The 14,530-nt window shown below is 46.8% G+C and overlaps 1 protein-coding gene across 2 annotated transcripts in view; it reads left to right on the top strand.

The window, feature by feature from the left end:
• The window catches only part of PSTPIP2 (proline-serine-threonine phosphatase interacting protein 2), a 54,652-nt gene that overhangs the window by 24,445 nt on the left and 15,677 nt on the right, over window positions 1–14,530 (top strand). For both annotated transcript variants that reach the window (XM_050942934.1, XM_050942933.1), the window contains exons 3-4: window positions 9,725–9,802; window positions 11,244–11,278. In XM_050942934.1, the coding sequence (XP_050798891.1) occupies window positions 9,725–9,802; window positions 11,244–11,278 (113 nt within the window). The remainder of the gene's footprint in view (window positions 1–9,724; window positions 9,803–11,243; window positions 11,279–14,530) is intronic.

Below are 14,530 nucleotides of genomic sequence, written 5' to 3'. Positions count from 1 at the left end.
CTCTTGTACAGGATAGAGCAAATACGAGGGGAAGAAGTAGAGCAACTCTTAGTCCCACGGAAACACACAAGGGCAGTACTCGAGTTAGCTCATAGTCATCTATTTGGGGGACATCTAGGAGTAGACAAGACACTGGATAGAGTCCTAAGAAGGTTTTATTGGCCAGGGACACGTGCAGAAGTCCAGCGCTATTGTGCCTCCTGCCCTGAATGCCAGTTGCATAGCCCTCAACCTTACTTGCAGGCCCCATTAGTACCTTTGCCTATTATTGAAGTCCCTTTCGGGAGGATAGCCATGGACATAGTGGGCCCACTGGAAAGATTGGCATGGGGCCACCGAAACATACTAGTCATCCTTGACTACGCCATGCGGTATCCAGAGGCCATTCCTTTAAGAAACCCCACATCCAAGGCAATAGCAAAAGAACTACTACAGGTTTTTGCCAGAGTGGGCATCCCTAAGGAGATCCTGACAGACCAAGGAACCCTGTTCATGTCAAAATCAATGAAGGACTTATGTGCCCTACTCTGCATCCAGGCCACACGAACCTCAGTCTTCCATCCACAAACAGATGGACTGGTCGAGCGGTTTAATCGTACCCTTAAAAGTATGATCCGGAAGGTGGTAGCACAGGATGGAAAAGACTGGGATACCCTTCTACCGTATCTAATGTTTTCTATACGGGAAGTCCCCCAGGCGTCCACCGGTTTCTCTCCCTTTGAACTACTATACGGATGCCATCCACGCGGGATATTAGGTATCGCCAAGGAAGATTGGGAAGAACAGCCCAACCCAGGAAAGAATGTCATTGAGCACGTGACACAGATGAGAGAGTGAATAACTCGAGTAACCCCTATAGTACGAGAACATTTGGAAAAAGCCTAAGAGGCCCAGTGGACATATTACAACCATCGGGCAAAAGTATGGAGATTTCAGCTGGGGGAACGGGTGATGGTGCTAGTGCTGACAGCAGAAAGCAAACTCCTAGCCAGCTGGCATGGACCACATGAGATAGTGGAAGCCATTGGGGAGGTGGACTATAAGGTCAGACAACCAGACCGCCGAAAGCCAGAGCAAATTTACCACATCAACTTACTGAAGCCCTGGCGTGACCGAGAGACGTGTCTGCTCATTCGAGGAGCTCCACCCCAGACAGACAACCCACAGGGGCAGGTAAAGATATCTCCTGAATTAACCCCAGAACAATGAACAGAGGTATTTGAGATGACCCACCGGAACCAGGACCTGTTCTGTACACAACCGGGCCGTACGAAACTGGTCCAACATCATATTGTCACCAGCCCCGGAGTAAGGGTGACAATAAGACTGTACCGAATACCGGAAGCTAAAAGGGAAGAAATTAGGATGGAAGTGAAGAAGATGCTGGAACTTGGGGTTATTGAAGAATCCCAAAGCCAGTGGTCCAGCCCGATCGTCCTAGTCCCCAAGCCTGATGGCACCCTGAGATTTTGCAATGACTTCCGGAAATTGAATGAAGTATCCCACTTCGATGCCTACCCGATACCACGCATTGACGAGCTAGTTGATCAGTTAGGCAAGGCCCAATACCTAACCACTCTGGACCTGACCAAAGGATATTGGCAAATTCCCCTGGCCAAGGATGCCAAGGAAAAGACTGCCTTCTCTACACCCGATGGCCTGTTTCAATACACTGTCCTCCCTTTCGGACTCCATGGGGCCCCTGCAACATTCCAATGACTTATGGATAAGTTACTACGACCCCATGCCGAGTATGCCGCCGCCTATCTAGACGACATAGTCATCCATAGCCCTGACTGGGAATTGCACCTAGGAAAAGTAGAAGCAGTGCTGGACGCCCTGCGAAAGGCCGGTCTCACTGCTAACCCTCTCAAGTGCGTGATAGGACTAGCTGAGGCCAGATACCTCGGGTATGTAGTAGGGAGAGGTTTGGTGAAACCCCAGTGGAACAAAGTGGAGGCAATACAATGTTGGCCTCAATCAGTCCGCAAAAAGCAGGTCAGAGCATTTCTAGGGATAGTAGGATACTATCGGAGATTCATCCCTCATTTCGCCACAAGAGCAGGGCCATTGACGGATCTGATAAAAGCTTGGGGCCCCGAGATAGTAAAGTGGATACGACAGAAGAAACATTTGCAGATTTAAGGACAGCCCTATGCTGCCATCCAGTACTCATAGCCCCAGACTTCGAGAAGGAATTCATCCTACAAACAGATGCCTCGGAGGTAGGGCTTGGAGCCGTCCTTTCCCAGATGGTCGGGGAGGAGGAACACCCAATCTTGTACCTCAGCCGGAAACTCCTCCCCAGGGAACAAAAGTACGCTGTTGTTGAAGAGGAATGTCTGGCGGTAAAATGGGCTATGGAGACTCTCCGCTACTATCTACTGGGGTGACAGTTTACCCTCGTGACAGACCACGCCTCACTCCAGTGGATGCACAGGAATAAGGAGAAGAACGCAAGAGTGACTAGATGGTTCCTATCCCTGCAGTCCTTCCATTTCCGGGTACAGCATAGGGCTGGAAGCCAACATGGCAACGCTGATGGCCTATCACGACAACACTGCCTCTCGTCCCAAGTAGCCCAACCCCATGGTGTTGGGGGGCGGGAGGATATGTGATACAGCATGGCCAGAGGGCAGCAGGAGAGTGTTAGAAGAAGGGGAAGAAAGTTTGCTATAGATTAATTAGAGCACCTGAAGCCAATTAGAGCACCTGCAGTCAGTCACGTGATAAAAACCCCTTCTTCAATCAGACAGTGTGGGAGTTGGAGCAGAAAGGAATGGTATTGGAGCAGAGAACAGTTTGAAGAGAAGCAGAGGAAAGTTTGGAGGAGTGCTGCAGTGGGCTAAGAAGTCCAAGACCCTAGGTAAGGGGCACCTGGCTTGTGCAGAGGGAGGGCAGGAAGCCCCCCACAAGCTGAAGGGCAGGAGAGGGAAGTAGCCCAGGGGAAGGAACCGCCAGTTCAAGTGGTTCACCACTATCCTCAGGGCCACTGGGCTGGGACCTGGAGTAGAGGGCGGGCCCAGGTCCCTCCCTCTCCACTCCCTTCCTCAAGGACACTAGTGGGGCAATTAATATTCCAATTCAGGGGCAAGAAATGGCGCCCTGACCCCCCCCGCAAAGAAGAGAAAGCATGAGACCCAGCATAATAGTGCCGGCAATTTGCCACAACGCCTAGTTAGTCATGACTAGGAAATGAGTCAGTAATATTTTGTAAAAGCAGCAAAGAATCCTGTGGCACCTTATAGACTAACAGACGTTTTGGAGTAATATTTTGATCTGCTGTTCCACATCTGGGTTTTTCCATCTTTCACTGTCCACAGATGATGTAAATATCTCCCATGTTGAACTATATGGAACGTGCATTTTTATGCTGCCTTTGGTACCGTGTGTGTAGGGTGACCCAATATCCCAAATTTACAGGGTCAGTCCCGATATTTGGGGCTTTATCCTATATAGGTGCCTATTAGCCCCCACCTCCCTGTCCTGATTTTTTTTACACTTGCTATCTGATCACCCTATGTGTGTGTGGTGCTTGAAATCCTCTGCCAATCACATTTAATGTCAGTTCCCAAGCCTCTGTTCAATTCTGCAGCCATTACATGCCTGTAACTGCTATTGAAGTCAGTGGGAGGTTTCTGGGCATGGGGAGTTCAGCCTATGGTACTTATGTGCCCCACACCCCCCATTGTGAGGTGCTCAGATGCTACAGTGATCGCTGGATGTTTGTCCTCAGAGAGCTGCTCAAGGAAGTATTTTGGGGACAGTTCTGGAGCCTGTGTTACACTGGAGGTCAGACTAGGTGGTCACTTCTGGCCTTGGAATCAATGACTCTTCAATGTGTGTAGCCCCTCAACACTTATGTGAAGCGAGGAGGGACTGTTTTCTCTATTTTCATGTTCCCCATGGGGAACTGAGGCAACTTCTCAGAGTCTCACAGGAAGCAAGTGGTGGAGCAAGGAATTAAACCCAGGTCTTGGACTGATGCCCTAACCTTTAGGCCATCCTTCCTCTCAGGTTAGGCCAGATGGGCAGCTGGCATTTTATGGAAAACACTGGAAGGGAGAGGGGGCAAAAAAACCTACTTGGAACTATTCTCACTATAGTCTTGCCCTGTGGCTTTGTGACGTGTTTCAACCTCGATCCACCAAAGCAAACTAAAAATGTTCCTTACACCAGCAGCTCAGGAGTACTTTGAACACGCAATCTGGATTTATGGCCATTCTTGTTTTGTTGACTGACGTGACGGCATCTCTGAAGCCTGGCACGTGTGCCCATAAACTGGAGGTGTGTGACTCCAGAGATTGCTTCGGAATGGTTGCTCTTTATTTTCCAGGGGCTCTCATGACTTTCTAATTGGCAATCAAGAATTTTAGGGCCAATTTTTGTGTTTGACTGTTTCAGGGTTTTTTTTTTTAATTGGAATAGTACCAGTAGAGAGTTTTTTTTTATTTTTCCCTTAAATTTTTTCAGGGGCGGTGTTGGTACCTATGGCTGGGGCACCCTTTATTCAACTACACTGGGGATATTGATCTTGTGTTTGCTGAATTAGAAGCCCTTAAGGTTGTACTTTGAAGTATACATGCACTTTGCGGAACAGCGTATTATTTTTTTTTTATGGGCTATTCAGCAGGCACTTTTTGGCATCATGCATCTTGGTGTCATTGCGCTCGAATGTGCAGGAGAAGCAGCATGTTCTAGTGCTTAAAGCAAGGGACCAAATTAGGTCTTTTTGTTTCTGTTCCTGACACTTAACTTGTGATGTGACCTTGGGGAAATCACGTAAATCTTTCTTGTCTCAGTTTCATCATCTAGAAGATGGGTCTAACACCGCCCTCCCTGAGGTGTGAGGCTTCCATAGGCATTTTGATCTTCTAGGATTAAACGGCTACAGAAGAAGAGATGATCTTTTAATTTTTTAACTCTTTTGACACAAATATAGAGTGTTGGCAAAAGGTGCTGAATGGTCAAACCTGGAGACCAAACTCCATTAGTTATGCCCAGGTACAGTCGAGTTGCAAGATGAGCTTTCTCAACTCACTAATAGGTTTCAAACCTGACCTAGAAGGACCACATCTGTGGAATAAGAATTAGTTCAGCCTCCATCGTCCAGTCACTCCTCTGACCTGGTGCTGAGACTGCCAAAGAAATTGCCAGCTGGTGCCTTTTAGTGATGGGGACACGTGTCCACTGGGAATCATAGAAACATAGAAATGTAGGTCTGGAAGGAAACTTGAAAGGTCATCTAGTTCAGCCACCTGCATGGAGGCAGGACCAAGTATCATTACACCATCCCTGACAGGTGTTTGTCCAGCCTGTTCTTAAAAACCTCCAGTGATGGGGCTTCCACAACCTCCCTTGGAAACCTAGTCCAGAGCTTCACTACCCTGAGAGTTAGAAAGTTTTCCCTAATATCTAACCTAAATCTCCCTTGCTGCAGATTGAACCCATTATTTTTTCTCATATCTTCAGTGGACATGGAGGACAATTATCACCATCCTTTTTATAACAGCCTTTAACAGATTTCAAGATTCTTGTCAGATCCCCTCGCAGTCGTCTTTTCTCAAGACTAAATATGCTCAGGTTTTTGTTTTTTTGTTTTGAACTTTTCCTCATTGGTCACGTTTTCTAAACCTTTTATCATTTTTGTTGATCTCCTCTGGAATATCTCAGATTTGTCCACATCTTTTCTAAAGCTTGGTGCCCAGAATTGGACACGGTACGCCAGCTGAAGCCTCACTAGTGAGGAGTAGAGCAGGACAGTTACCTGCCATGTCTTACATACGACATGACATGCCTGTTATTACACCCCAGAAGGATAGTATCCCTTTTCACAACTGCATCACATTGTTGACTCATAATCAATTTGTGGAAATGGGGTTGGTCTGGCATGATTTTTTTTCTTGTCAGATCCATTCTGGCTATTCTTTATAACCCTGTTATCTCTGGGTGTTTACCAATGGATTGTTCTATAATTTGTCCCAGTATCTTTCCTGTTATGGAAGTTAGGCTGACTGATTGGTAATTCCCCAGGTCCTCTTTGCTTCCCCTTTTAAAGACAGGGTCTATATTTGCCCTTCTCTGGGATGTGTTCCAGAGAAGAGCGACAAAAATGATTAAAAGTCTAGAAAACATGACCTGGGAGGAAAGATTGGAAAAAATTGCGTTTGTTTAGTCTTGAAAAAAAGATGACTGAGAGGTAGGATGACCAGATGTCCCAGTCCCGATTTTGAGGTCTTTTTCTTATATAGGCTCCTTTTACCCCCCACCCTGTCCCGATTTTTCACACTTGCTGTCTGGTCACCCTACGAGAGGGGACATGATAACTGTATTCAAGTATGTAAAAGGTTGTTACAAGGAGGAGAAAGAAAAATTGTTCTTCTTAACCTCTGAGAATAGGACAAGAAGCAACAATCTTAAATTGCAGCAAGGGAGGTTTAGGTTGGACATTAGGAGAAAATTCCTAATGGTCAGGGTGATTAAGCCCTGGAATAAATTGCCTAGGGAGGTTGTGGAATCTCCTTCATTGGAGACTTTTAAGAGCAGGTTAGACAAACACCTGTCAGGAAAGGTCTAGATCAGTGGTCCCCAACGTGGTGCCCACAGGTGCTATGACACCCACCGGGGCATATAAATGCGCCTGTGTGCTGGCCAGAGGGTGAGCATCCGCCGACATGCCGTCGAATTTCGGCCGCATTTTGACAGCGACGCCTCTGGATGATGCCACTTGTTGGCAACATTTCGGCAGATGCTCATCCGCCACCACGGTCCTCTGTGGCTCGTCGTCTGGCACCCGCCAGATGAAAAAGGTTGGGGACCACTGGTCTAGATAATCCTTAGTCCTGCCAGGGGTGAAGGGGCCTGGACTAGATGATCTCTCGAGGCCCTTTCCAGTTCTATGATTCTATGTTGACACTTTACAGAATATGCTACTATGCCAATGGGAGAACTTCTCCCATCCTCATAGTTAATCCATCTCTGAAAGAAGCGGTAGCTGCCTTGACGGGAGAAACTCTTCCGTTGACATAGCGCTGTGTACATTGGGGGTGAGGTCGGTCTAATTACCTCTCTCAGGGGTGTGGATTTTTCACAGCTCTGAGCAATATAGTTATACTTATATAAATTCATGGTGTAGACCTGTCCCTACTCTCCTGGGACCACATCTAACCTCGAGGAGTTTTCAAAGATAGTTCAGGGAGCAGGGTCCAGGAAGCCAAGCTCCCAGCAGGAAGCTCTGCACGGAGCTGAGAGTCAGGGCCCTCAGCTCCCCACACCGGCCCTTTTAAGTCAGTGGAAGTGCTCCTGGTGAGGATGTGCACCACCGACAGAAGGAGGGTAGTGGATGTGAACCACTGCAGTAATTACTGCAGTGGCTGTAAGTCGACGTCTGTTAGGTTGACTTAAGTTTGTAGTGTAGACATGCCCTCATTTACCTTAGGATGAATTTCATCAGGCCCCGCTGACTTGAATACATCTAACATTGCTAAATATTCTTTAACCTGTTCTTTCCCTAGTTTGGCTTGCATTCCTTCCCCTTTGTTGTTAATGTTGTGTTAAGTATCTGGTCACTATTAACCCTTTTGATGAAGACTGAAGCAAAATAGGCATTAAACCCCTCCACTTTCTTGCTGAGGTGATCAGTTATTTGCTCTCCTTCCCCACTAGGTAGAGGACCTACACTTTCCTTCATCTTTCTTTTGCTCCTAATGTGTTTATAGAACCTCTTCTTATTGCCTTTTCTGTCCCTTGGTAGGTATAACTCCTTTTGTGCCTTAGCCTTTTGGATTTTTTTCCTACTTGCTTGTGCTGGTCTTTTGTACCCCTCCTTAGCAATTTGTCTATGCTTCCACTTTTTGTAGGATTCTTTTTTGATTTTTCAGGTCATTAAAGAGCTCCTGATGGTGCCATATTGGCCTCTTACTATTCTTCCTCTTTCCTTTTTATCAGAATAGTCTGCAGTTGTGCCTTTAATGTTGTTTTTCTTGAGGAACTGCAAGTGCTCTTGAGCTCTTTTTTCCTGTATATTTTCTTCCTATGGAACTCATGTTACCAATTCCTGCTTGTTGGTTAGAATCCAGCCTAAAATGGCAGTCCCCCTGGTTGCGTCCTTCACCTTCTGGAACAGAAAGTGATCCCCGATACAGTCCTCCAGCATGTTGGAATGGAAATCCGAGATCCATTTCACGTAGGCCACCAAATGGTGGTCAGATAGTAACAGCTTTCTTTCACCACCAACCCAATCTGCAGTCAAACTTGATGATTTAGTGGCAGAAAGTGTTACTCTGTGTACCGAAGGATAACAGAGTTGTTCTTGGTGTTAGTCAGTATTTCTCCTCATTCTCCAATTCATCAGCCCCGCCTGGCCGCTGTAATAAGATAGACTTTTTGCAGGTCTGTATCATACACATCATTGTTCCAGTTAACTACTGTGAGTCATTCTGCTTCAGCTCCCCCTCTTCCTTATATTTACTATCACAGCTGCAGCAGGTTTTCATTGTACTGTCTTTTCGGGGGAAGATTATTGCAGAAGTGAGTCTGAAGACTAATCTGAGACTTAGCCCTCTGTACAAATAGTTCATCATGAACACCTTTATCACTGTGTAGTACCCATCAGACTGGGGTTTCCTGATGGTTTTAGACTCCTCTTTCAAGAGGATATTAAAGATGACAGATATTGTAAGGCCACAGCTTTGGCAGGCATTAGGATAAATATAAATAGCTGCCTAATTTTCAGTGGATCTTTACATTTTTAATACATGTGGGGCATGTGTATTGATTTCATAGCAATTGTAAATGTCCATTCGGGCTTAGAATAAGGTGACCAAACACTATTTCTGTGGTCTAGCCATGGGTTCGAATTCTGTTTTCCTCCAGAGAGAAGAGGCTAGTGTGATATCTCAGAAGTGCCACGTAGACTCTGGGGCATGCCATATTTAACAGCTGACTTGGTGGGTAAAAACTCCAAGACTAAGGTCCTGCTTCAGATGTTGTTTTTAAAACTTTTTTTTTTATTCCAAAGATTCCTTACAGACCTTGATCCATGGAAAACTCCCACTGGAGCTTTAGGGCCAAATTTTCCATCCACTTAACAGAGGTAGCCTTTATAAATTTCACCAGGGTAATCCCAAATACAGGAGGAGTTGTCCTTAGAGCTTCAAAGGAGGCAGAGTCCGAACACAGGTCTGGGAGCCAGGAACTCGCAAGTAGCATTGGGTGATTTTTGTTTTGTTTTGTTTTGACAGATTGTTTTTTCACTGAAAAATGCATTTTGGGGGCGTCTGTTGGGTAAACAGCGACAATATAATCTTAGCTGCTGCTCTTTTGGACTAACCATGTGTAAACAGCGACAATATAATCTTAGCTGCTGCTCTTTTGGACTAACCATGTGCAGCCTGTCTGTAGCAGCTGGCTGGAAACCTGGGAGGCGGAAGGGTGAAATTCACAATACTTCATTTCCATTTTTGGCCAAACCTCAGCTATTAGCCCTCTGGTGGTTCAGACCTGGTAGAGTGGGTAACAGTCCCTTTCACAACCCCTTAGACCAGGTCAGCACTCAGCTCGACACCGCATGGCAGTATGAGGCAGTGCAGGTTGTGTGTAGTTGGTTTGGGAGCCAGATTTCATTCTAGCACCATCTCCTTCCAGCCGTTACCCTTCTAGCAAGGACCACGCAGACTCTGCGTGGCATGTGAGTTTCTTCTAACCTCCTCTCTTTCCACAACAGGGCAACTATAGAAGAAAAATATGGCAAAGAGCTCATTAACCTGACAAAGAAGAGGCCCTGTGGGCAGACAGAATTGAAGTAAGTTTAGATCCTTGTGTGTGTTCTCATTCCTATTTGTGTTCAGAACAAAAGCTACCTTGACTTGGAATGCTGATGGAGGGGGCTGTAATGTCGAATCCAAAAAAGGGAGTGCAAGTCAGAAGGAGGCTGAAATTAGTATTGATCTGACTGGAAGAAGACTGGCTAAAATCAGATTTTTGCATATGAGAGACATGCCAATAATTGGAATTCTCTGATGTTAGCATCCCAGTAAACCAACTTCCTGTTATCAGAAATTAGCACTACTTAAAGGAAGTCAGCACTTGCTGTTGTGGTCTAGTGTAGAGGACTGGGAATCATGAGAGCTGGGTTCTCTTCCTGACTTCATGCATGGCCTTGGGCAAGTCCCTTCACTTCCGTAAGTTGCAGTGTGCGGCTGTGTGTGAAAGGCTGTGTTTTCGACTTGCTTGCATCCTGCACCTGGGCTTTGTATAGAATGGAAATTCTATCGGGGGAGGGATAGCTCAGTGGTTTGAGCACTGGTGTGCTAAACCCAGGGTTGTGAGTTGAATCCTTGAGGGGGCCATTGGACTAGATGATCTCCTGAGGTCCCTTCCAATCCTAATAATCTATGATTCTGTGATACTCCAGGTCAGTGCAGGCTAGCAACCCAAATGCTTACCCAGGGTCCCCTATAGGTGGCTGGCCCACACTAAAGTCTGTGCCACCAGGTCTACACTGCTACTGTGACATGTGCTAGCTAGATTACAGCCCACCCTTGCTACAGTCACAGAAAAGGAAGTGGAATGAAAGCATACAAACTAGTTTTATGTTCTTTGGAGTTTGTCTTGTCCATCAGAGCACCTCAGCTCCCCATCTGTAAAATGGGGATCATCTCTCTTTCTTTGCCTGTCTTGTCTGTATAGACAGTCCCCAACCTAAACACAGAAAGAGGCTGTGTTTATGTACAGTGCCTAAGCCAGTGGCACCCAATCTTGGGTGGAGCCTCTAGATCCTACTATAATACCAACAAATATTAATGATGATGATGATATAAGCATGGGTTAAACTGCCCTGGGTGTCACAGGAATGTCATCTCGAACTGCCCAGTTGGTTGGCATAGTAGTGATATTAATAGTGTCTCCTGTCCCCACCGTCTGTGCTGCTGCTGTATAGGGGAATGAAGTCTTGTCCTTGAATGACAGAATGGTGAAAAGCCCAAATCTCCGTTTGAGCCTGACTCTGTGCGTGTGCATGTGTGTGCGCGTGCATGTGTGTGTAAGTACACGTACAACCCATTAGTGTACATGATCTCGAAAGTTTGACTGAGTGGGTGTGAGCAGCATATGAAAAGGATCAACTCTTGCCAGGTTAGAGCGAAGGGGGAATCTTGCCCCTGTCAGTGAAGCCATCATTACATGCCATGGGGAAACTGACAGTTCTATCACCTACCCTGTAACTCTGTGCCTGTGTTTTTCAGCACCCTGAAGAGAGCTCTTGAAGTTTTTAAGCAACGTAAGTAACGGCTTAACATCGTTCTTTGTATTTGTCAAGAAATCCGGCTGCATTGGCGACTGTGGACGACAGTTTGAAAAAAGAGTATGCAAAAGTCTGCAAACTGTACCATCATTTGCCTCGGAAATAGACTGTAAAATCAGGGATACAGTGAGCTATTCCCATTTGACATTCATTTGTTTTCGTCTCCTTAGCAGTTACGTCCACTCCATACCTTCTAGGAGCGTAGTGCCATCAGAGAATGCACAGCGCTGTTACCTTCAAAGCATTTTACAAACCTTAACCAATGAAGCCTCACAAAGACGCCCTGTGGGCAGATCAGAGAGGGAAGTGTAATCTCTGGTTCACAAACTGGAGAGTTGTTCCAGAGAGAGATGAAGTGTCTTGCTTAAAACCCCCCTCAGTTGGAAGCACTGTTAGTCATAGAGCTCCCCTACCCCCCCCCCAAAAATGTAATTTGCATTATGCTTGCTTGTTTCCTGAGAAGCTAAACATCTAAATAGATCCGATGAAGTCCTGGGGAGAAGAGCAGGGATGTGACCGAAAGGACACTGACTTGCTGAGCAGTGTGTTTTAGCACACGCCCTGTTTTGAGCTTTTGATTTGTCTAATGTCTTTGATGGAAGTGCAGGGATTCTAAGAAGGGATTTGGAGGAGACGGATTGATGCTATATTCAAAGTGCCTCCACTTCTGCATTCTGTTCAGCTTCATATCTCCTCCTGGTTGGCTGTATTTACATTTGTGGCTGTGCTCGGTTGTTCCATCGTGGCCCAAATATTTCGTATCTTTCTCCAGCCAGCACCTAACCCCTTATCATCCTGTATGTAAGAGCTCATTGTATTGCTTCGTCTGGTGGTGGAAAGAGAGAACTTGCTTACTGTGGTGGTTAATTTTTAACACTGGAGAAATAACTGATCTAATATGAAAAGAAGAGCTTTGCATAAGCGCCAAAGCTGGTCTCGCTCACCAACAGAAGCTGACCCAGTAAAAGATATTACCTCACCCACCTTGTCTCTCTTCTAGCCTTGTCGGTCCCAGGACACAACAACGCGGCATGATCTGACAGGAAACTTTTCTTTCACGTATCAAAGAGACTAGTTAGACTACAGCGAAGAGCTGATGGGAAATTTTCTGATGAAACCAAAGTTTAGTTGGAAAATAACAATACAGCAGACTGAAGTGTTGAACCAGCCCTATTACACGTTAGATGAAACTTTCATAGGGACACAGGGAGCTTTCTACTGGAAACCTGCCTGCTTTCCTGGTGGGCGCTGGGAAGCCCTTGTTCCAGGGTCCACAGCTCTGGGACAATCTCACCACGCAGACTGTTCGGGACGGGGAGTCAACAACTCATGAGCCTGGGCTCCAGCTACCACTCTGGGGCAGCCCCACCATGTCAGGCCTTCCAGGTTCCTGCTTGGAGCCAGGAATATGAAAACGCTTGGTGCTGTGGGTCTAGCAGCAGTGTAGTTCCCAGCTCCACAGCAAGGAGCCCAGAAGCCCTAGAGCCCTGGCTCTAGGTGGGGCTCATCAGGGCTTCTAGGCTTCCCGCCGCAGACCTGGGAGCCTGCAATTCTTGGAACCAGCTTCCAGTGTCTGTGGCTCTGGGGCAGATGGCCTGGGCTGAGGAGCCCAGGGCTTCCAGACGCTTGGGCCAGCTGGCTCCCTGGGCTGCCCTCCTTGAATAGCAGGGATGTATCCAAAAGGCCCCATTTCAGTGTTTCCCAGATGCAGGTTTTTGTGGTTTGTCAGTTACAAAATATATTGCTAAATTCCAAATCAGAGAGAAACCAAATTCCCAAATACCAAAATTTTTTGTGAGCTGAAACCCCAAGTTTTGGCCAGCTCTCATGCTGTATACTTTTAAGTTATTTTCCTTGTGTGTGTCCAATGGGCCTGATTGGCCTTCCACTTAACAATCATATAAAATCAGGGGTAACTCCCTCGACTTCAGTGATGTTACACCAGAGAGAAAACTGGAATGACAGGTTGGAGAATTGAACAGTAAAGTTGAACCTGCAGGAAGGTTTTTGGTGTACTTCATGCTGCTCTGTTCTAAGCACATTCCAACCATTACTGGAGAGCTTGGAAGTCTCTTTCTAGAGACAAACTCGTCTCTTAAAAACAGTTGAGGTTAATTCGAAGTAACTGGCCTGATAGAGCCACTAATGCAGTCTTGGGGTCCTAACGTGCATTTTAAAACAGGCTGGCACCAAGTGGACAGTGCAGTTATTTTCGTGATAACTGTTTCTTTCCTGGCAGATGCTTTGAAAGGGAGGAAGCTGGTGGCGCAAGAATAGCAGTGCTGACATTTCAACACCCACAGCATTGTTAGACGTGAGAGAGGCTGGAAAGAATGTGACAACACAATAGTGTTGCCGGAAATCTGTGGTGCTCTAGGAACGGCATGCTTGTCACTACTCTGCACATTGCAGGCGCTCGGCGTGTCGTGGCTAGAACTGCAAGCAAGCTGGGGTCTGTTAGAGCAGGGCAGGGAAAGGCAATTCCGTTTTGTGGGAGATTTTTGATATTTCGAAACTTGCTTCTGAGTCAGAATGAAACCAAAACAGAAATTTTGAAATTTGCTGCCAAACGGAATGGAGCCCCAGGTTCCGGGCAGTCTGCCAGGCGGGCTGCAGACCCTGGAGGCCGAGCTCTCCAGCCGCCCACCAGCTGGGTTGCAGAGGAGCCAGATGGGGAAGCTGGCAGGAAACCAGACAGGTTTCTGTCGTAACGTTGTTGAAATCGAACCGTGTCTGTGAAACATTTAGATAAATCTTCAAATTCTGACGAAAAAAATGTTTTGTCAGCCTCCTCCCTGACCAGCTCTCCTGCCCATGACTGGGAACCTGCCAAATTCACGGTCCATTCTGATCAATTTCACCGCTGGAGGGCTTTAAAATTGGTCAGTTTCATGTTTTCAGATGTTTACATCTGAAATTTCATGGTGGTGTAATGGTGGGTTCCTGACCAAAAAGGAGGTTATGGGGGGGGGGGTCACAAAGCTTTTATAGGGGGGTCATGGGATTGCCACCCTCACTTCTGTACTGCCTCCAGAGCTGGGCTCAGAAGGTACAGCCACAGACCTTCCTGCAGCCAGGGGAGGTACCCAGAGGTGGGTCTGATCTCCCCCCGAGAGCGGCCATGCAGGGGAAGAGGAAGTCCCATCCCTTTCCAGGCCAGCGGACTAGTAGCTGGAGCAGCTGAACAGTAGGAGCCCCTCCAATAGCTAGATTTCATGGGGGAGGTCT

This window comes from Gopherus flavomarginatus, chromosome 3 (genome assembly GCF_025201925.1).
Source record: "Gopherus flavomarginatus isolate rGopFla2 chromosome 3, rGopFla2.mat.asm, whole genome shotgun sequence".
Taxonomy (NCBI): Eukaryota; Metazoa; Chordata; order Testudines; family Testudinidae; genus Gopherus; species Gopherus flavomarginatus.
The sequence above is the reverse complement of the archived record's forward strand: the minus strand, read 5'-3'. Positions and strand labels throughout refer to the sequence as shown.